This window comes from Tripterygium wilfordii, chromosome 19 (genome assembly GCF_013401445.1).
Source record: "Tripterygium wilfordii isolate XIE 37 chromosome 19, ASM1340144v1, whole genome shotgun sequence".
NCBI lineage: Eukaryota > Viridiplantae > Streptophyta > Magnoliopsida > Celastrales > Celastraceae > Tripterygium > Tripterygium wilfordii.
Window position 1 is genome coordinate 12,553,222 of NC_052250.1, and position 23,323 is coordinate 12,576,544.

Here is a 23,323-nt window from a genome sequence, read left to right on the forward strand (position 1 = left end):
ATGTGTACGTCATGTTTATGTTATTTTTTCATGCATCAAATACTTCAATATGCACAAGTAAAAACTACAGAATGTTACCTCTCCGATTGATTTTCTTATATCTTTTAAATGACTTTGATTTGAGCCCCGTCAGTGACTCGCCTTACCTGTTTTGTTTCTCTCATCGGGAATCGATACGATTCAAAATCAGGCATTTAAAACACTGCTTAAAACCAATTATCGAACTCTTTAGCCACCTACGTAGACCTCTGTTTTATTGAGCTCTATTGTTATTCAAATACCGATTGCGGAAAAGAAATTGAGGAAGAGACGCTCCTGCAATTGCACAATGATTCTGTGTAATCTTAACAAAAATTATTTATTTTAAAATTTTAATTTAAGAGCTAATATGTCATTCTACGACAGCTTATTTATATAAACTATAAAAAAAAATTAAAAATAGTGTAAAGATAACATTTTAACGGTGTGTAGATAAAATTTCTGAAAGTCTAAACGCCTGGGGGAAACAATGGTCCAATGGGCTTTTTTGGACAACCGATCTTTGAATGACGACAATTCATTCCCAGGTCATTGGTCCTTAGCGGGCCCGGCCTTCAGAAAAAGGACCAAACACATATTTTAGAAAAATGACAAAAAAAAAAGGGTTGTCCTTTACTGGAGTCGTGGACAAACTTATACCAAATCAATATGTCACATTGTCACAGATTCTCTAATTTACTTATTAAAATATTTTTTTTTTCTTAATTTACAACATCTCTGATCTTTATTTAGCATTAATATCTCAATTATAAATCTCTACAGTTTTAAAATAATACTTAAAATTTCTTAAAATGAAGCGCCCACACTTTTTGGAAAGATGAGAGAGTATATTTTAATATTATATTATTTTTTTGTTTAGAGGTTCTAAAGTGGATTTTTAGAGGTAGAGAACCATCTTATAAGTATCTATTTTAGTTTTTTTTTTTTATAGATATTGATGCTATAGTATTTTTGCAACAATCTATCATTTTCGTTATCTATTTTAGCTACTTACACCACTTTACTGATAATAATTAAAGTGTTAGGAATATTTGCGGGCAAGATAGGGTTTTCAGAAGCGTGCATTTCAATACAAAAAAGTATTTTTTTTTCTATTGAAATATTCAACTTTTGTGACGACATTTGATAAGTTTTAATGGAGACAATAGTTGCCATAAAAAAGTATGATTGTTGTAGTGATATATTTTTAAAGACTAAATTTGGTAATATTTCATTTTATATCTAAGGCAATAGCTAATTAAATAAAATTTCAGATTTTAATTTCTTAACTTGTTTAAATTGTCTCTCCCTCTCTCTCATTCTTTGCTAACACAAACAAAATTTCAAGAGCTAGAACTACCTAAAGAGAGGAAGAAAAAGCTAAAGCCAAAATAAATAAATAAATAAATAAAAAGAAGAGCAAGAAAGTCCTAAGGCAAGGCAACAATTTTCAAAAAGGAAAAAAAAAGAAAGCAATTATATAGAAAATTTGACCATCACTCATGTTCACACAAGTTATGGTGACAAAGCTTAATTGAGACAGATATATATAAACTGAATCCCTATCTACAGCTTGAAGAAGAAGAAGAAAAAACCCTAACTAGCTCTCTTCATCTTCTGCAAACGCTATCCAGTACCTTATTATCTTGTCTTATTTCATCGTTCCTTTTGCTCCATACATGCATGATTTAGCAAGATAGCATATATATACACACAGACACACACATATATATAAAATAAGGTATACAAAGTGGATCGAAGGTATGGGAAGAGGCCCCATCCATCCGATGAATCGCAGGAGAAGGAGGAAGATCACATCTTTCCGGTCTACTCGGCTCGATCCCAGCAAGACATGACAGCAATGGTTTCAGCTTTAGCTCAAGTTATTGGCAGCACCCATCGGAACCCTGATGATGATCAACTTCATGCTCATAATACTCCATTGGCCTTGTCCCAATCTAGCAACACTGAAGGAGATGACCAGTCTCAACCAGTTCTTCATCAAGATCAAGGTATTTATAATCCAATTATAATCCTATCTATGATCTTGTGTGACTGTTACTAGGGTTTTCGTACAGATGATGTGTGTTCTTTAAGTTTATTTGGATTTATGAGAGTTTTCCTTCCCTTTTCAGATTCATCGTAAAATACAAGATTAGTAGTTATTCGTTCTGAGAATAATATGTATAAATGATGTGGAACAATTTAACCCAATAAGTTAAACTATTGGCTGAATGATAAAGAAACAAATTATAATAATTAAAAGAATTGTCATTAAAAACAAACCCCGCGCATAATTACTAGAATTTGATGCACATCCCCTCGTAGTTTTATGTAGTTTTTGAATTCAAGACTACCTAGGGTAGAAACCGATACGGATCCAAAACTCCGCAATTCATTTAGAATAGGAGAATCTACAATATTTAATCCAACGGTTTGGAAGATGCCAAACTTTTGTTTTTATAAATTTGTCTTATTTTTTCTTCACTAATAGATATGAATTGTAGACGCTAGGGAATTGTAGAACCTCAATCCAACGAGTTAAGTTTGGCATTGCTTATTTTTATCTGTTTCTATACATTAGTTAGAACAAATGATATACCAAACTAAAACTTAAATCACAAACACACACACACACATATATATATCAGTCAGAGATATTTTATGGATAATATGTAACTATAATCACATGTGAATATATATTGTGGAATTAATTAACAGGGAACCAGAGAAGAAGACACTATAGAGGGGTAAGGCAAAGACCATGGGGAAAATGGGCAGCAGAAATTAGGGATCCAAAGAAGGCAGCTCGAGTATGGCTTGGTACTTTCGACAATGCCGAGGCTGCAGCCATTGCTTATGATGAAGCCGCTCTACGCTTCAAAGGCAGCAAAGCTAAACTCAACTTCCCAGAGCGAGTTCAAGGCAGCACCACCCAATTAGGACTCCTTACAATCGGTCCCGAGTCGCATCAACAACACCAACTGCCTCATTACAATCCTGCCATGGCTCCTCCTCCTCCACAACCACAAGAAATCATGATGACTCAACATCCAAATCCTTATTTCTATGCACAATTACCTCAGGCTGGGAGTTCTGATTTCAACTTCTCTGCGCCAAGTTACTATGGCAGCGATCATCATACGTTTCTTTCGCCTACTCCATCAAATACTTCTTCATCGTCAGCGCCACAACAGCAGCAGCAACAACCAGAAGTTGCAAGATTTCCTGCGTGGTTTGGAAGTTCTTTCTCCACTACTCCTGGCTCTTCTGATCAAAGTGGAAGAGGATATGATTCTCGTAAAAGAGAATAGCAACCATGCATATCCGTGTTTAATTGCTTGATGATCAAAGAGAGGAAACCTTAAAACTTTGGCAATGTTTTCTACAATGTTCTTCACAAGTTTTGTTTTGTTTTTTCTTTTTTAAATTTACTGTTTTTTAAGTTTGTTTTATCGTGTTTACACTTTCTTTTCCAATCAGGATTTGGTTTGATATTTATTACTATGCATGGATATATATTTGTGGTTTAATGGTTCAAGTTTACATATATTCAACACTATATATGTGTGTGTGTTTGTATAATTGTATGTATGTATGCAAATCATCAGCTCTGTGTACGCCGTACTACTGAGGAGTTCTTATAATCTAGTGGTGGCGGTGTTCCTTATCATTTGCAAGGAAATACATGTTCGATTTCTACTCCTGAAAAAGAAAAGTTTGTGTACATCTTATGCTTGAGAATTGTTTACCAAACAACATATCTTGCAAGATGAGCCCTTGCTCAGCCTATCGTGTGAGAATGTTATTCTGCGTTATCTCTCGCGTTAAATCTCGGCCCATGTCTCAACTTGTCCATGGGGATTGCGAGATAATCCAAGTGGCGTTGAGTTTACCAAGCACTATCCAATCAACAACTAGCCAGTTGGGTGGGTTCACGATACTAAAAAAGAATTGTTTACCACACGTATGCAAGATATAATGAATCATTAATGTAAACTCATTATATTCCGCAGTACTTAGGCATGCAAAGGAGTCGCGATGAAGCATTCATAACGTAACTGGAAATGGCATGCTTCTCTCTCTATACACACACACACACACACGTGTATATATATATATATATATATAACAAAGAAAAAGAGCCGTGCATGCATGCTTCTGTACGTATATCATGCCAGCACAGATAGATGGAAAACATTTTAAAACCAACTTAATTAACTCAGAAAGTATAAAACTTACTTGCTTTTGGATTGGAAGCTGACTTTTCAACATCTTCGAGCGAGAATTAATGCCACGGAAATCCAAATCTAACCTACTTATTTTGGCATAATATGATGACTGATATCGATGAGTCTCTGCTATAATATATATTCCCAAGTGCATATATATATATAAAAGTCGAAAATGTTTATGATATATGAACTCGCAGGGATAGGTAGGTATGAAAAGCATCAAATTGGAGTGCAATTTTATTGTTTATAAGAGTCACCAAATTCGGCTGAAATGGGCAGAAAATAAACATGGGATGAGTCGGTCGTTGTATGCTTTTGATTGTGTTTTAAAAAAAACACAACATAAATATATAATATTTAGCATGACGAATCTAACAGTGTATTTTTATTCAAAACAAAAATTAAATTGAATTCATCGAGATCGAATATCAAATCTAACAGTATATTTTGATGGGCCGGTTGGTAAGGATCTCCAATCCTTTTTACATTGCCTTAATTTGAGCAGAGAACTCATGTCATTTCGGCTCTCACACTTTATTAAAAAAGAAATTCAATCATATAGCTTTCCATTATTTGACTGCGTTCACAATGTCTTTTTTTTTTAAAAAAGGTTTGGTTCTCACCATTTTGATGCTAAAATAATCTTTTTCTTGGCATTTGACCATCCAATTAATGAGACTGACTATTTTTTATTTTTTTATTAATTCTTGACAAATATGAGATTGACGTTGTACAAACAGTAGCTATCAATTCAAAATTCTGTCCCCATCTTTCTCAGTCCACTTGGGATTTTTTTAAAGACTACTAGGAGTTTTAGTTTGACTTTGACTAAACACAAATATGATAGATATATATATATCTATAACATTGCTTTGCTTGCCTTGTATAATTAATAAGGGAAAAGAGATATAATTAAATTTTCAACAATTAACTACTTTATTATTATTATTAGGACTTGCGTTTCAACTTTTTGGCTTTGGGTTCCTACAAAGAAGAAGAAGAAGGAATTAAATAACTTTAGAGAGTATACTTGGAATAATCTAACTAAATTAATGGGTAACCAACCATTTAAAGATACAAAGTCCCCAATGGAAAGTAACCTAACATTCTCAATTCCTCCTTTTTTCAATAATCTTTTCAGATTCCGACGAGCCAGAGCACAGATTTTCTAAAATAAATATAAAATGTCATTGTTATTTAGTTTACAGATTCTTTAACGAACAAATACTAACTACATGACAAAATTTAAGTCTAGTATTATTTTTTTTTCTTCAATTGAACAAAAAATTTTCATTTTTCTTGCTGCCATTCTATCATTAGAAAAAATAAATTAATGTGGCATACAAGAAAGAAAAACCTGAGAGTTACTACTTGCTTCTAGTGCTAAGGTTCAAGAAGCAATCATTTATTCACATCTCACACGCTTATGTGTGAAGTTTGCAGTTGACAAAGATAATTGACAATTCAAATAAACACACCAAGTTTGAATCACGAGTGGCTTACTTTTCATTGGGTCACAATAATTTGTTTTTCTTAATCAGTGGGTCAGATGTTCTATAGTAATCCATGTAAGAAATAAGTTACATTTCGCGCATTGAATCTAACTTTATTTTGGAGTAATATCTAAAAAGACTATCAAGTGTTTGAGGGTTGAACATCACTTATAAACTGAATGCAACTCTCACATTTTTCCCAACAATCCCTCGCACTTATAGGCTCGGTTATGTAAGACCAATAAATGAACTAGACGGGTTAGAGTTCATCATATGCTACTCCTCACCTCGTAGGTGGTCCATATCCGAAAGGCTCACATGTGACCCAAATGCCATCGGATGGAAATCCTAAGGATCAAGCAGATGCTCCAATATCATATAATAATTTGAAGAATGAGTAGAGGATAAATGTTAGGCCTAACAACACTTGAAGTATGATCCCACATTGGACCAAAGATTCATGTGAGTTGTCCCTAAAAAGACCACCAAGTATTTGAGTAATTGAACACTACTTATAAATTAAATGGAACTCTCATATTTTTTTTTAAGGTGTGATTTCTAACAAATCTCTATCATTACTAGTTATACGAGTGGCGTTACCCAAATCAAAAGTTCCATAGTCTAGTCCCAGTCCCAGTCCCAGTCCACACGGTAGGAAATGTGTGAAGCGAAGAAAGAAAGGGATGAATGCAATTATGGGTAGGACAAGGCCACTAGGGCAAGAATCCCTATCCCAAACACTGCACTGTCGGTTCCCCATTTCAAACTTTTCGGCTTCTATGGGAATTATGGGATTTTCTGTATGCCGACTCCACTTCAGTCGATTCTTTTGGCTTATTAGTCCAACTATAGTTAAACCTAATACCCATTGTTTCATACTTTTTATTCCACTGACAAGACAATCCTCATCTTACCTTATAACTTGTCCCCACGAGTAAAACAAATCTCCACATCGTCACCAACTTTATAACACGTGTGCACCTAAAATTACTTTGAGTTGAAGAAAAGCAGATACCAAAAAACGTGTTTAACTCCACCTACTGAAACCAACATGAAGGCTTTCTAGCACATAAACCAATAAATGCGGTCTTTATTCTCTCTAATATCTTACCAAAAGGTAACGACCTTGAACAAATGTTGTTTGTTAGAAGATAACACAATGAGACATTTACTTATATTAGGTTGAGCAACAAATCACCCATGAGACTTGAACTCATGGCCTCCTATTTCTTATCAAGTTTACCACTTCAGCGAACAATCCGATATCAAATGTTTGTAAAGTGCAATCATTAGGCAGTTCAGTTTTCTATTCCAAAAACACTGAATGACCACTAACCATGGAAGGTAGATTGACATTTCAGTGTTCTATATGCCCCAAAAGCTCTCACATGGACATCAACACATCACCAAGAATTAATCTCACACCTTCTACCTATTACTACACAACATTTCATCATCCTCATATCAACCCAAAGTAAAACTAATTCGACCTCACCATATTATCTCAAGAACGAAAAAAAAAAAAAAACGTGGGGTTAAAATAGGGTGCCCAAAAGGATCAAACTAAGATCCATCCGCATATATAATAAACAGGGGAACTAATGATTCTAACTATGAATTCAACATAAGCATCAAGTACAACGAAAATGTGGTAACAGCAGAAAACCTTGACCCTCTTAATATGTAAAACATTGTAACAGAGGCTTTATACCTTTGCAGAGTATCACAAATGGACTGTGCTTGAAAAACATGCATCACAAGGCAGTGCCTCCTGTTCCGATCATCCATTGCTCAAACAATTGCTATTCTAATTCATAATTCACAACTCTACCGCAAAAATATTAGCACCCCTAGACACGTGTAGTTACCAAAAATCGTGTGACCCCATTAGGTAATATAACGACAAACCCAAGCTGGACTACCCAAGTCCACGGGCCTAACCAATACAGTTAGGCCCAATCTGAGGCTCATGCACAGCCTTCGAGGCCCTAGCGTGGGCCTAACTGTATTAGTTAGACTCGTGGACTTGGGTAGTCCAGTTTGGATTTGTCGTTATATGACCTAGCGGGGCCACACGATTTTTGATAACTACAACTTATATCAACAACTAGAAATCCAAATTTGAAATTCACAGCTTGAATTAATGTTTCTGTGCTCATACGAGCAATCAGCCGAAAAATTATGGGCATGGGCTTTAATGGCTTTCAAAGAAAGCAAATAACATGAAACAGTATAAGTAACACTAAAAATGATCCTTTTCCATAGCAGACCATGTGCACCCATGAAGAGTCATGCTCTAAACACAATGCTGTAAGATTTAGCATGTAAGCACGCATCATGCTGAAACATAAATCCAGCTATGTTCTCCCATTCAAATAATTAATTTTAATAAGAAAATCATATAATATATATATAAATGCAGCAACATGCACCCTGCATGATAGCGAAATAAATAGGAGGGAAGTGAAGATGACCTTTTGGAGTTTTATGATGATACTATGATCTTCAAAGATTTCTTCTGGAAAATAGCTTCTAAGCCACTCTTGGCTTTCTGTTCAAAAAATTTATCATATTTCAGCATTAAAAAAAACATTATTCAATTCATGTTATTAGGATCCCATCAGAAAATTGTAAATATATAAAAATGTAGTAAAATGGCAGCAATAGCCGCAAAATCTCCTCCCATGTTGAATGCTAAGTGACATCCAAAAATCTGCTTTGCCTCTGTTTTAACCAAGATATTACTAGCTCTCCTGATACACGGAACTGTTTTCCTTTCTTATTTGACAACAGTAATTACTAACTGGAACCAACTTCATGTAGAAAGACAATTCTCGAAAGCCAAGTGAGCGATGGAATAACATAACATGAAACATAGAAACACATTTATCAACTGCTCATCACCTAATGAAGCTACAACTAACTTATAAAAATAATTACATATGCAGTACTTCACTTCTCAATGGTGTATGATCCAGCTCCTGTATGGTTCAACAGTGCTCTCTGCGGCACTGGTCAATAGACCCACTTGAAATTACCAGTTAGAAAAGAACAAGTGTAGACTTAATGACTCGTAGAGGTTCACAACCCCAAATCAAAAATGGTTTCCAATCAGGAATTATGATAGAAAGACAGAAAACCATACATGTAAATATGTAAGTGCTTGTACAAGTGCCCTTTCCCATATTCAAGATCCCATCAAGAGCATTTTTTACGCTTGTTCAAACAAACGAAATAAAATAAGATGTAGAGCAGACTACATTTGTTGATGAATCTTCCAGGATATCAGTTTCCACTTTCCAGACACAAAATATCTTGGTTGACCAATATCCTGTACCAGCATAACAATATTTTGTGGCAGCAAAAATATCAAATCATAGATATATCATATATCCATAAAAAAGGATGTAGACAGACCTTACCCCCACATAATATGTAGAGAGGCAAGATGTACAAGGATCCCGCAGTGGGCCAAATCGGGGACATACATAATGTACACAGACCTTAACCCCACATAATATATGGAGAGATAGAGATTATTTCCAATAATTAAACCTGTGACCTTTAGGTTGCACCACTGCAACTCCACCACTAGGCCACACTTTCAATTCTATAGATATATCTTTAAAAATCATTCTAAAGAACGAAGATGACAAGTCTTAATGTCCTTAACACATAAGGAGCCAGAGTAGCATGTTATCCCTAGAAATTATAGGAGACTGAGATGTAGGGCTAATCTAGCAGTATAAAACTTTCCCAGCATTATCCAAACTCCAATATAAACTAGATTTGACTAAGAGTAACTATTTCCCTTTACCCTTTCGGACATATAAAGGAAACAAAGAATTGCTAGAGAAATTAAAATATTGCAGCTCGGAAAATAGATGAGGAAACCGTTGGCAAATGGCATTAATGCATCCATACTATCAAGGCATGCTACAACAAAATTACCAACTTCTGGATGAGGAAAAAGGCTATGCTCTCTTGTTCAAATGGATAAACAACTCACGTGCACAAGAGTCCCGCATTGGGCTAGGTCGAGAATAGGTAGGATGTAAGTAGAAATAATATGTGGACCGTGGAGTCTAGGAAAGACTATTTCAGAAATTGAATATGTTACCTTTAGCTTACAACCCTGCAATACTACCACTAGCCACATGTTCGCCTGCATGCTCTTTTGTTCAAATACGAAAAGAAAAGTAAGAATAAAAACCAGAAATCCATTGTAGGGTACTCAAACACTGCATACATATTTATACCATAAAATTCAAGTAGCTTAAGCCTTAAGATGAAGACTTCCTTGGGCAAAAAATCCTTGTGTTTATCATGGTACTTCACAACCATTTAGATTGTTTCCTCAGATCCAACTAATTCAATTCAATGAACACCAGGATTCTCTCAATAAAATGAATCTCAAGGGAATACATATAGATATAATACCGTATCAGTTTTAATGATCTCATTCTTGCAAATAATAAGACGTTTTTCTTTTCGAATTCTTTTTTTTAATCGAAATGAACTTCAAGATCACGATGATAGTTGCAACAAGATTAACATATAATCAGAATGCAATTTTCCTCAAGCGTCATCCACAATTCAGCCGCATCATCTCCAAAAATTGAAAGCAACCTAATTACTGGAACCTAAAATCTAAGAATCACTAAGAATGCAATTACAGCTGGTAAACACAACGAAACAAAATTCACAATTGAAAAACCTAATGGATACATATAAAAAAAATTCAATAAGAATTTATTCCAACCAATCGGAGCATCAAAGGGTTAAATGCAATCAGAACAACTGCCCAAACGATTCACTTATCATCATACACAGAGCTTACCATCGTTATTCTGGATACGAAACCGGTGATTGACCTTGCAATCGGGTATGATATGAATGCCAGCTCTTATTAGAGGCGTTTGGATTTGAATTTGAAGTAGAGACCAAAACACGAAACCCTCTCTTCCACCAAATGGAGAATTGTTGGCGCGATTTCAGATTTGTTCGCGGCTTTTCCAAAATCCAAATGCAAACGTTTTCAAAAAAAACACGGCATTTTGTGTGGGTCCCGCACATAAAATTGTCTGGGCCGCTGACATAGTATCGGTATGTGGGCACAAATGAAGGGCGTAGAATGCCCACAACATGACACCAAGCCCACAGCTTATACGAACGGCGTTGGGTGGGTAGGTGGACCTTTTTTTCCTTGTTAATAGAGAACAGTATAATCAGAATGACAATCGATTAGGTACTCTTCCAATTAATGAATATCAAAACCGTTTTTATTTAAGATCCCCAATACTAAAACAGTTTAAATTTTCAAAACCGGAACCGTTCCATACTCATTTATCATCGGGTACCCGTTTACCATTTAACTTGTAAATTTTTTTTATTTTTCTATAAATGTATAATTCAATTTCCTAAAAAATAATATGACTTATCATGTTGTTATAGTGTGAATGTATAATCTATAATTTTATTTAATATGCTTGATCATGTTAAAATTTAGCATCCAAATAATATATCTTTACATAGATAATTTATAATATTATTACTATAATTCACTTTTTAAATTAAACGGTTTGGGTACCCTAAACCCTACATCAAAAATCAAACCCAACCCTAAACCGTAAAGGGTTTGAAAATCAAAACCAAAACCGTTTCCAAACCCTATAGGATTGGTTTTCGGATTTTAAATTGACTGGATATCATATGGATAGTGCTCTCTTAGTCTATTCTTTTTTTTAATCGAGTGTAATCGGATAGTTTGGTCAGCTCTAAACTCAAAACGTCAATCAAACCCGCTCCATGCTAGATGTGTGAGTTGAACTTATAACCTCCCGTATTTACAACGAATTACCACAATCAATTTCACCATCATATTATAACCAAAAGCTTCTTGTTCTCTTCTTAGTCTACTTTCTGTCCAGTCACTTTGCCATCATAAAAAATGCTAAGTGCTTCGGGGGTCTGTTATTGAGTATTAACCCTCATCACACTTGTAAATGTAATTTCAAAAAAATTCAAATGTCGCTCATCTTATTCGAATATTTGAGCAAGCCATCCTTAAGTGATTAGCTACACGTTAGGATACTATTTTGAACTCAAATTTTTCACCAATTTATGGATACATCATGACAATTAACCCTTTGATTCATTCATTCCTTAAGCAATCTAGGACTTCTATCCACACGTGCACTTCAAAATTTAAATACGATCTTTGTTGCACTGAAAAATTAGAGATATTAACTGCAGAAATTTCCACACCCACATCCTAAATCTAAAGGCATTAATAGATGTTTTTAAAGAGAGAACACATACCCCTTTAGATACATATATTGCAGCATATATCACCTACTAAAATCAATGTAATTCGAACAATAACGTACCCTAATACAAAACAACATTGCATTATATGGAAAATCATGTCCTAATAATGCTGCAGGGGATCGCCACCGCCAGATATAGAGGTAGAAGCCGAGGCACAGTTGCGTTCGGCATGACAAAGTTGACGAAGCTTGGTCGGAACGTACCAAATCGAAAGACGAGGATGTGCATTAAAAATGGCATCAATGTCCCACCCTTGCGTCGCGGCTATAGCCACCAGAGGCTTATAGCAGGCCTGTCTCCATGCCCCAACGTTCTCTCCTCTGTCCTTGAACGCTCTCCTAAGCGCATTCGATGATTCCTCGTCCAGGCAGTGAAGTGCGTAGCAGTGCACGTAGTGTCGCATTTTGGGCTTGTTTATGTAGTTCGCTCCGGCCTTCTTCGCGTACCTGAAAACCTGGTTCGTTACCTGTAAAAAAAGCCCTAAATAAGCCCAATCGTTCGCTTGATGCTATGGACGGCGGAGATTTGTTAATTATGGGTCCGTTTTACCTTAGTGGGGCATTTTTCGCCGCGATCCTTGGCGATGTTCTGGACCTGAATCAAGAAATCCCGGCACTGCTCGTATAGATGGAAGAGGTAATCGAGGCCGTTCTTCTTGCCACGTGCCACTTCACCAGGCTCTGTCACAATGAAAGGATGCTCCCTCTGTCGCTCGGACCCACCACCGTTTTCGTCATCCTCGTCGTTGTCGTCATCGGCATCAACATCAACCACTTTCTTCTGACCTTTCCGTCTCCGCTGCTGCTTCTTCCTGTCCCCCACCGCCGCCATCATTTCCCATGTCCCCACTCCGCCGCTCCCAGCGGCCTCCTTGTCTTGCTGCACCGGCTCCTCCGACAAGCCTGTGAAAAAATAACGAGTCAATAAGATGTCGTTCTGAAAATAACTATCGCTATGAAGATTTGTTTTGGAAACCTTCTTGAGAGAGAGCGTCGAGGGTATTGGTAGTGTCAGAGGAAAGAAACTGACGTCTTCGAGAGCATTCTTCATCAAGTCTTCTTCTTTCAGCTCTTACAGCGGCTTTGATACCGTACCTCTCCCCAACGAGAAGGTCCCACCTGGCCATATGTGATAGGCTGTTCATCATCTCGTCGAGCTCCTCGTCCTTCATGTTCAAAAGCGTGCTCACCGTGAACCCTAGCTCCGCAATCTTCGCTGCCGTGTAGTATCTGATCCCGTATGCCTGAAACAGGTCCTCTAGACCACCCAACTCCCGTGGCCGCAAACCGTACGCCGCCGCTACCTGAAGCGGTGGTGGTGGCACCGCGGCTTCCATTAGGCGGTTGGCCGGTTGAACCATCCCTCGTGGGTCCCATTTGAACAAGCTTGCTGTAAATGCTTCAGGATCCATCTCTTAATTTGCCTCTCTTTTCCGCTGCTTTGTGGAGATGAGTGGATGACTAACTCTTTACTGTTTATCATATAACTCAGGTCTTACCTAATACTAATATAGAGACCACTTATGATACACAGATGCCAACAGTTGGTATCCCAGTTAAGGAGTTGAATTCTACGCATAAGATTTTATGTATATCATGTAGGATATGCTAGAGTTCATGAGTTTCAGTAAATCTTCATGCGTCAAACTCAACAGTTAAGATAATTGAAATATGAATGGATGATATTTTTATCATTTTGGAATAGAGACAAGTGTTTAGGGTACGATACCAAAACTGCCCTTGCATGACTGATCTGTGATTTCATCGGGAAACCAACAGAATGGTTTGGCTGTTGTGTTGAAACTTGACAGTTGAAATCGAACCAGTGTAGGGTAATTTCATTGAGGGTACATTTGCCCAGTCAGATAGAGCCACGTATGCAGTAAATGATTAGAAGTCTATACAGTCGTGTTTCGTATCAGTTGATAAGACGAGGTTTTATTTATCTGTTACATGTGAATACTATTATGTCGGGTTTAGGTGGTGTGGGGTTTTTAACCATTTGGATTGGGGACTGGATAGAAACCATTATGTAAAATTGTGATCTGGGTTTATACAATAACGGATCTGCAAGTGACAGATAATGTTTCCTTGACTTTCTTCTTGCGCCATGGCTTCTAAACTTCGGTTGGTTTGCCTGGTCTACATCCATTAAGGAAATTCACTGCTGAGTTAGAGCATCCACAACAGCTCCTCTTAACAGAGTCTCTAAAATACAATAAAATGAGTCATTTTACAGTTTTACAGAATCACAATTCAACAGCACTACACAGCAGCTCCTCTAAACCATCTTCTATAACTTAAAATATTCATTTCACCAATCACTTTTAAAATCTTTTATGTTTAATTTTTATCAATTACATTATACAATAACAAATATATTTTTGACAATATCATTTTTAAAATAAAATAATACATTAAATATATATTTTACGAGAAATTTTGATTTTTTCAATTTAGTCTAAAAGTTTACTCGAACGGCTATATTCTCAACACTCAAAATTCCAACGGTCATATATCAAACTCGTGGATTTCCTGGGATGCTAGGAAGTATAGATTGTATGCATTGGAAGTTGAAGAATTGTTTGACTGCATGGTAAGGTATGTACATTGGACATTGTCATGAACCAACAATTATTTTAGAAGCCGTTGCATCATATGATCTATGGATATGACATGCATATGAACTTCAGGATTTCATAGATCAACATTTCAAATCAGAGATAGACAAGTTCATTCTCAGTTCCAAAGTGATCTTATCGAGCATTTATGGAATATTTATAGTGAATCGTAGTTTGTACTATTTTCATTGTATTCTAATAAAAAGTTGTTATTTATTTGTGTGTTTATAATTATATATCAAATGAGTATCATATTTAATTATCAATTGATTTCATGATTTAATTATTATTTGAGCACAAACTAAATTAAAGAAAATAAAGAAATAAAATTGTATGTAATATATTGTCATCAAGCGAATCAATGTAGAAATAAAATAAAAGAGTAATTCATGTGATAATTGGATAAAGCTGTGGGCCCATTTCATTATTTAATTAATAAAAAACATGTAGCTAATCAAGCGGACTACTGTAGATCCGCTTAAGTATTCCGTCATTTTAGAGGAGCAGTTTTTTCAACTTTTTTTACAAATGGTCCTCTAAAATAGCGAACAGTATGGATATACAAGAGCCACTGTGGGTGCTCTTAGAGCTTTGAAGAACTGATATGCTCTCATCCCTCGCTTCCTACCCTAAAGCCTTTTGTTTTTGTATTTTAATTTTTACAACATATTCATGCTTAATTGTTTGCTTCACCAATCTCCATAGCTTTATTCGTTACGAAGCTGAAGTTTTTTCGTGTCACAAAGGTATACTTTGTGGATTCCAAAACTCACGTTTTCTATTGTGTGAGAACAAAACAACTATATCTTAATTTTTAGTTTGACCTAGCAAAATCAAGCACCCAAATAATCGATCGATTGAGGAGCCAATCCAATTTTCCACATCTGCAACTTAAAAACCTATAAAAACTAAACGTTCAGGCATAACCTAAAAGCAAATTTCAATACAATGATAAGCTGAATTTGATAATTATTACGAAATATTTATTTGTACGGACTTTAATTCGGATTGGATTTCAGACGTACTTAATTGACAAAATAAATTAAACAAAAACCTAATTCGGATTAGGGTCTGAACAAGTAAATCAAACAAAATTTATGTTGATAATACCAAAATTACCCCACCAATAAAACTAGGACACGTGACAACTGAAGTGCCAGCGGGCTCGGATGAAGGGAGAGCCGAAAGGTACACTTCGGCCATAACCGAAGTACCCACTTCGGTTCCTCTAAAAATTATATACTGAAATCAATGAATCTGACCTAGCTTCTATCACGCTGAAGTGTTGCCTTGGTAATGTCCTTACATGACCGAAGTAGGTATATACCAAGTCATACAATGAAGAGTCCCAATAGGACACCAACCCTCAACAGAGTCCAACTCCCTTTGGGAGAGTGATACGGATGGAATTTACCCTTCAAGAAACCCTCTGGAAAGCCAATGAGAGAGAGTCTGACTCTTACTACAACTCAAACACTTCAAGCTCATATAAAAGGGGAACCTCTGCCATCAGGTAAAGATCCTAACTCCTGCACTCAAATCCATCCTCCCAAGTTTAGTACCGTACTGACTTGAGCGTCGGAGAGGTCCCCCGAGCACACCCTTGGGGCCCTACCGAAGCTTACGTTTGCTTATTGTGCAGAAAGGAAGGTAACCGATCAGGAAGAAAGAACTTGGTCTGACTAACTGATTCGTCTAGTAGGGTCGGACCTATTTTTGACGTCATCATATGTGTTTGGATCAAAACTCGGTTTTAAACCGGACAAAATTTTTGTGCTTGGATCCGAATTTCAGACATATAATTTTTGTCAAAACTTGATTTAATCTGAATCAGAAAAATTCAATCATCAAAACCGGACAAAATTTTACCACCTCACTCACGAGTGGGGAATGAAAGTTAAAAGAGTTCAAAATACTATTTTCTCAAACGAGTGAAGCTAATATTGTTATGGTTGATGTTGAGAAATCACAAACTAAGCAGTCAGCAGGGTACTTCGAATATAGCGATTGATCTCCTTCCTACCTTCAGATCCAAATGAAGCCAAGAGAGGAGTACAGATGAACCTCTAAACAAAGGCCACAGTGACAGAAAACCTGTACACTTTTCATTAAAGGCAAGCTTTGAAGGGGCAACACAGTCATCCCAGTCAAGTATTGCTTGTCATGATAGAAAATCATTAAAGTAATACTGTTCCTTTGCAATGCCAAAACGCAGCACAGTGCAAGTACAGAAAAACATCAGGTGTGTTTCTGCTGAATCAGTTGCCTAAGCCTGAATAAAGGCCATCTCTTTGTACTTGAAACAATAAACATCACAGTACCTTAGATTGTGGTGCAACAATCAAGTGTTCCCTGCTCCATCATCTTCTTCCTTGACTACATGACGCGTGTCTTCATATGAGAGGGCCTGATAAATGATCATCCTCGTTTTGATTGATTTCGCGAATCCGCCGGAGTTCCCCGATTCTAAGAAAGAGATCAGAGTTCCTGAAAAAAAATACTGTGATGAGATTGAGACCTTTATCTCCGTTTGAGGTAGTACGGTCAACAGAGCAGTACTTCTCAAGGACTAATAGAATGATGACACGTATGTCTATGATGCAAAGCTACTGTTTCAGCCCCGCAGACTGGCTCCTGCTTGAACAGTACTTTTCCTTTTACTTAATTTGTCTTATATGTAAACCACGAGGACGAAATTTATACATAAATTTCGTAGAGAGTTTGAGTCTTTCTATCCCCTTCCTTGTAATAAAAAAAACATTTTTTTTTCTAAAAGAAATTCTTTTTTTCTTCCTTTACTTTTATTTTCCCTTAATATTTCTATTCTGCTTTGTTTAAAATTTAGGCCAATAATGGCTGATATAGGAATACAAAAATAAAAAAATTATTTCGAATAATGTAATTTTCCTGAATAGATTTGGAGTTATTGAATGTTCTGCTGCCCCTACAAGCCTATATACTTTATTGGCTTCAGCTTTCTGAAATCGCAAAAAAGGGAGTCCCTAAAACCACGTGACACAAGTAAGCCCAGATATAGCCCAAACAATTTTATTTGAATGGGCTACGATGCCGTGGTTTGTAGTTTACAAGGTGAGGCCAAAATTCGGCCCAGCCCATTAACGATTCCTGCGATTTTCATTCCCTGTTTCATAATAGAAGACAGACAGTGCCTGGTGAAAACCGGGAAGAGGGGAGCAAATTAGCAAAAGAATGCAAAGCGCCAAAGACTAGCGGCGAAGAGGCTGGCTTCTTCAAAACCCGCCGTCCCAATAATCAGATGCATCCGTTCCCAGTTTCCCAAGATTCTCTCCCGGTTCCTGCAAATTCAGGCGATGTAAGAGGTACCCTACCACCCCTCCCCAAATTCCTCTTATGGCTTTGTAGAATTCAATCAGAATCTGGTTACTATAATTTCTTTTGATTGCTTGGGTATTCTGTTTACTAACTTGATTGTCTGGTTTATTTGTCTGAACATGGATTTTGGCACTTGCAGTTTGCAAGCCAAATTTTAATTTAGGGTTTGTATTACAATGCAGAAAGTTGAGGCGATGACAAATTATTTCAGTTTTGTTTGTGCAAAATTTAAAAATTGGTCTGTTGGTTACAGAGAAATGCTATCATTCATTGTCTTGCTTGGGATTATCTAATATGTTTTGGTTTCTAAGTTGGATTCTCAGTTTCTTTCTCCATCGTGCTTTGTGGGTGCATGCCTGCATGGTTTAATGATAGAGAAAAGCTTATTTCCTAAATATATCCAGCATTTACTTGTTCTTCATATTCTGTTCATTGTAACTTTAACTGCTCATTGTAAAAACCTTATGGATTTTCTGGGGACAACAAACAGTTTCATGTGATATGTTCTCTTACATTCACTTTTTTTCATTTATCCACCATAGTTGTGCTTGTGAGTAATTGTGTGCTAGGGGTTAAGGGGAGAACAAATAATTTACTAAAATTTTATATTATGAGATTAAATATGCATTGTTTTGGCAATATATAATAACATTCTAACTCTCTGGTGTAGTTGATTAGCACTCATGGATTGGAACCACTGGCAGTTTGCCCCCATATATCTCTGGAAGCTGGCTTTGGTCAATATCTTCAAGCAGGGTTGATGTTAGCCTTTTGTTCTCAACAAAAATGATCTGCAAGAAAAAGATGTGAAGACTAATTGACCACTTTGAGGTAGCTCATACTTTTTTTTTTAAACTAATGCTGCACATTGACAGTATAAACAATTCCTTTTACTTTCCATCAGTCTTATTCAGCAGAAAACATAAATAATTAGATGAATTCAAGGATGAACCTTCTTCTTGGTATTGCTGTCTATAAAGGGGTAAATAATTTTCCATGCCGTCATAAATATGCTTGGTACATGCACGAAAAACAGCTTTCCAAGTCTCTCTGGATAGTAGTCCTGCCATTGTTAAGTTAAACATAAGTCTCTATTTTTTTTTACTTTTTTTTTGACAAATACGCTTTTGAAATTTGAACATCAGACCTGCAAAGTGGTTAGTGCTGCAAGGTATCCACGAATGTCACTGTTTGAATATCCCCAGCCTTTAAGGTCTCCAATGACAACAAACTTTTCCTGTCCTGGTGGGATCCTAACACAGAGATAACTTCAAATGTAGTCCTCAGCCATGAAAAAAGTTTTAAGGATACAACTAATTGAGTAGAAAAGAATTACCTTGAACATAATTTGTCAAGGCCATACACTACAAAACCTGTACATGCAAGTGGTAACCTTTCTGAGGGGGAATATCAACAATTGAAATATAATTTAGTAAGATCTGTGTATGAACTTAGAATCAGAAAATAACTTACGCTTGAATTCATCTGCACCCCCTATCTTGTTTTGAAAATGTCTCGCTCCGAATACAATGGCTATTGGCCTTCCTTGCTTGTCCAACCCTTGCATAAACATCTTGTTCTGTGCAATTTCGTTTGGGACTTCTGTGATAGAAATGGTATTGTTTGGAACAAATGTTTGCCTCCATTTCAGGTACTTGAGGAACATTGCAGAAGCTTTCTCTACATTCAAGTCTCGAGCACGTAGAAATCTTCTAATTGTCAGATCATCCACTTCCTGCTCGTCGAGTTCACTCCCATAGTATAGCATGAGCAAAAGGTACGTTCAGTTTATTTTACTCTTTGTACAGTGAAGTTGAAACATGGTATCTTTGATTCTTTTTTTAAAGCCTTATTAGCAGTGTTGAATAGTTTCGAATTGATAAGCATAGATATAAAAAGAGGAGATTCAAATTGAACAAGAACTTAAAATTGGCTTAGTATGTGAATAGACTAGGGTAGACTACCCATTTAGTGTTTTCTTCTCCTTTGAAAATTGGTGTCAAATTAGCATAATACAGGTTAGAATCAATATGCGAATGGAACAAGATAGGTTCCTATATAACAGTTAGTTCATGCATTAAATTGTTGAACTACACAATAGGCGTATTGGCTTGCATTGAATGGTTTTGAAGTCAAGTCTTCTTCAAGCCAGTTAAGGTTGCCTTTATGTGATAGAGTGCATATGATTGGATTTGTAGGTACACACTATCCATGTGCCTCTCCAACCATGGGATAAGTAATGGAAAACATTTTTCTTGTGTTGTCCATCTTCTTCTCCCCATTCATCAAAAAACCTAAACGACATTAAACTATTTTTTTGGTGATGAGGGAATCCACCGAAAACACAGTCCACCGGATTCCATCCCAATGGTAAATCCATGGGCCACATGCAATACCGGCAAATCACATGGGCTGGTTAAGTCCTAGGATGAAACGTAGTGCGGAAGTAACGCCAAATTGCATCAGGGTGGGTGTTAGAACCCGTGACCTCCCACGCACATGCGCTAAGAGGTTTAAACAATTTTTTTTGTTGACATTTAAACTACCTAAAAGCTCAAAGAAGAGTGAATGAAACTGCATACCATATCATGAAAATTGATGGCATAGATCACAATGATCATCAGAGAGTACTGGCGTGCTAGGTTTCAAAATGTTTCCAAAACCCCGTACAGTGAATCAAACATGAAAAGTATGTTTATAGAGAGAATAGAATAGATTAGATATAGAGAGACAAAGGAGATGAAAGGCACCTTGGAAGAGGGGTCCTGCCTTTCAGCAAAGGCTCTCATGAGGCATAATTTGGTCTTCTCTGTTTCATTAAAATTGCTTTTCATGTCATCTTCTTGGTGTCCAGCCTCTTCTTTTACCTTTGTTTCTTGCGAATCCATGTTGTCACTCGCTCTCTGTGCTTTCTCCACTAATTGGTTTTGCCTTCTCTTCATACGCACCTGCAAGTGTTGACATACATATATATATATATATATATCTCAACTGATTTAATAAGACGACTGATTTGATGAGACTGGTCTAATTTTAAGCGTACTGTGTTTAGCCGAGAATCATATTATGGTTCTGTTACTATAAGCAGTACACCATATTCATATATGTTTTTTTTTTTTTTTTTTTGATAAACACCATATTCATTTATGTTTATAGTTTGGAATAGTGCCATGTTGGTGTTGATCACTACCTAAAGTTGGTTTCCGTTGAATCGCTCAATCTGGATGTTCAACTACATCTTGTCTGACCTCATCAATATATAATTTATTCTATATTAGGAATTTTCTTATGTGAACCAAAAGTGTAAACCAAGTTTGTGAACTTTAAATCCAATGGTTGTAATAAAACAAAACAAAAGTGGGGACCATAAATTTTCTGTGGGACCCATCACATCTATGGTTGAAATGTAGGTTCACAAAATTGGTTCACACTTTTGGTTCACATAGGAGAATTATTCTATATATATATATATATAAAAAAAAACTATACATGGCCCCGTTAAGGGACAATAATATTGAATATGGTAGGTACAAAATTTATAATGTGAGGTGTCACATTTATGTAGTTTTTGGAATCATTTTGTTTTATCATTATATGTTCATGATGTAAAGGATTGTTTAGGTAAATATTGATGAGAGAGGATTCTCATTTATTTCCCACTTGACTTCCCAACCATATCTATTACATCACATGCTTCTTTCTAGACAGTTTTGGGGGGGAGTTTGTGGCCACGTGGGAGTGTTTGTCCATTTTTGTGAAATGCCAATTGCCAAACACGGTAATGGTAAAGCAGCATCATCATAATTAATAATTGATGGCTGAGCTACCCATACTTCGATTAATTACTTTCAACTTTACTATCTTGAAGTAATTTGAATTGAAGATAGACTGCCCCACTGAAAACGCTAATCGTTTTTGTGATGAGGGAATCCATCGAAAACACAGTCCACACTCGATTGGATTCCACTCCAATGATAAGCTCAAGGGTTACATGTAATATCCACAAATCACATGGGTTTATTAAGTTTTGGATCGAAACTCAGTGTGAAAATAACTTCACATTGCATCAAAGTGAGTGTTAGAATATATGATCTCTCACGTACATGTGCTAAGATGATGAAATAACTAATTTAACCAATGATTTTTTGTTCTGGAAACCCTAACTGTATGATAGAAACCTTATAATTTATGAGACAAAAACCTTCAAATTCGATTGTATCCAATCAAATTTTCAATCTTAAATCAATGCGGGCGTTATATGATGCATGAATAGAAAGCAAGAAATTCTTTCAAATGTCTCCCCCACCTGGTTTTATGCAAGTCGCTGATAAGGTAATTAAATTCGCGTCTTAAATGGTAAAATTGCACAATTTTACCTACCAAAATATAATTAAATCGGAGTGAAATAAAAAAAAAATGGAGCAAAATCGTTCTAATGTAAAATTTCTGTCGGTGGATAACTAGAAGTAAGATGTTGGTGAGCTGGACTTTCCTTTCTTGGGCCCAATATTTATTTCTATAACTTGGACTGTTGTTGGGCCTTTCCTCATTACACCAACTTCCTTTGTTTGGGCCTTGACCCTATGTTGCTAGTTGTTTTTTTTTTTTTTTTTAAAGTCCCACATGCCACACACACGCTAAGCCATGCCCGAGGGGCATGAAGGCCACCACTGCGTATGGAAAACTACCCAAATCCCAAACCCCCCTGGTGAGAATAGAACCCTGGAGCTCAAGGTCCTGGGCAGACAACCTGACCAACCAGGTTAACTCCTATTCTCTATTTTGTTAGTTGTTACTGCCCAATAAAGGCATACAATTTAGAATAGCATATAGTTGGTATCAAATAGTCAAATACTCATTTTGCTACCACCATCTTGAGTACAATAAAATAACAATTTTGGAACAATTTCAAAATGGTGGTTGAGAGGACCATTTTAGAGCAATTTCATTTTTGTTCCCTCAACTATTCTCCCATTATTATTGAACCACTAAAAATATACCCTCTAATAAAATTTTCATATAAATATTTAAATGAAAATTGCTAATTAATAATTATTTGATTAGTAAATGTATTATTTTACATATTAATTATTCTTTAAATTTTAAATTAGCTAATAATTTAATTATTCTTTAAATAAAAATTCATTGATTTTTTTAATTATTGATTTTAAGACAAAATGTATAATAACTCTACACGTAATTTGTTCCAACATTTTAAACAATATATATACTACAAGCTTAAATTGAATCAAATACTACTAATATTTCAGACA

General features: G+C 36.1%; 3 protein-coding genes and 1 long non-coding RNA gene across 5 annotated transcripts; 2 read left to right on the forward strand and 2 right to left on the reverse strand.

Moving 5' to 3' along the window:
- Nucleotides 1-1,481: 1,481 nt before the first annotated feature.
- LOC119986299 (ethylene-responsive transcription factor ERF113-like) lies at nt 1,482-3,580 on the forward strand. Its single transcript, XM_038830877.1, has 2 exons — nt 1,482-2,030; nt 2,740-3,580. The coding sequence occupies exons 1-2, from the start codon at nt 1,871-1,873 to the stop codon at nt 3,330-3,332; spliced, it is 753 nt and encodes a 250-aa protein (XP_038686805.1). The 5' UTR covers nt 1,482-1,870; the 3' UTR covers nt 3,333-3,580.
- An 8,478-nt stretch (nt 3,581-12,058) lies between these two features.
- LOC119986286 (floricaula/leafy homolog) lies at nt 12,059-13,487 on the reverse strand. The gene is made up of 3 exons (XM_038830864.1): nt 13,052-13,487; nt 12,626-12,978; nt 12,059-12,542 (listed from the first exon to the last, which is right to left on the reverse strand). Exons 1-3 carry the CDS (start codon nt 13,485-13,487, stop codon nt 12,177-12,179), a joined length of 1,155 nt encoding a protein of 384 aa, XP_038686792.1. The 3' UTR covers nt 12,059-12,176.
- A 4,377-nt stretch (nt 13,488-17,864) lies between these two features.
- On the forward strand, nt 17,865-21,295 carry LOC119985261. Of its 2 annotated transcripts, XR_005465074.1 has the most exons (4): nt 17,865-18,037; nt 18,721-18,881; nt 19,702-19,827; nt 21,207-21,295. It is a non-coding gene; the product is annotated as an uncharacterized LOC119985261 (long non-coding RNA). The 2 variants fall into 2 exon arrangements; XR_005465073.1 differs by lacking the exon at nt 21,207-21,295 and having other exon boundaries at nt 19,702-20,807.
- On the reverse strand, nt 18,701-21,213 carry LOC119985260 (phosphatidylinositol transfer protein 3-like). The gene is made up of 6 exons (XM_038829500.1): nt 20,801-21,213; nt 19,524-19,785; nt 19,387-19,423; nt 19,198-19,303; nt 19,003-19,113; nt 18,701-18,841 (listed from the first exon to the last, which is right to left on the reverse strand). Exons 1-6 carry the CDS (start codon nt 20,990-20,992, stop codon nt 18,725-18,727), a joined length of 825 nt encoding a protein of 274 aa, XP_038685428.1. The 5' UTR covers nt 20,993-21,213; the 3' UTR covers nt 18,701-18,724.
- Nucleotides 21,296-23,323: the final 2,028 nt, after the last annotated feature.

Excerpts from the sequence above, each read along its gene's own strand:
- LOC119986299 (XM_038830877.1), top strand. The coding sequence starts at position 1,871 with ATGACAGCAATGGTTTCAGCTTTAGCTCAAGTTATTGGCAGCACCCAT. Across the intron at positions 2,031-2,739 it reads AGTTCTTCATCAAGATCAAG|GGAACCAGAGAAGAAGACAC; the intron begins GTATTTATAATC and ends ATTAATTAACAG.
- LOC119986286 (XM_038830864.1), bottom strand. The coding sequence starts at position 13,487 with ATGGATCCTGAAGCATTTACAGCAAGCTTGTTCAAATGGGACCCACGA. Across the intron at positions 12,979-13,051 it reads CGACGCTCTCTCTCAAGAAG|GCTTGTCGGAGGAGCCGGTG; the intron begins GTTTCCAAAACA and ends ATTTTTTCACAG. Across the intron at positions 12,543-12,625 it reads GCGAAAAATGCCCCACTAAG|GTAACGAACCAGGTTTTCAG; the intron begins GTAAAACGGACC and ends CTTTTTTTACAG.
- LOC119985260 (XM_038829500.1), bottom strand. The coding sequence starts at position 20,992 with ATGAAGAGAAGGCAAAACCAATTAGTGGAGAAAGCACAGAGAGCGAGT. Across the intron at positions 19,304-19,386 it reads CTTGACAAATTATGTTCAAG|GATCCCACCAGGACAGGAAA; the intron begins GTAATTCTTTTC and ends TCTCTGTGTTAG. Across the intron at positions 19,114-19,197 it reads CAGCACTAACCACTTTGCAG|GACTACTATCCAGAGAGACT; the intron begins GTCTGATGTTCA and ends TAACAATGGCAG.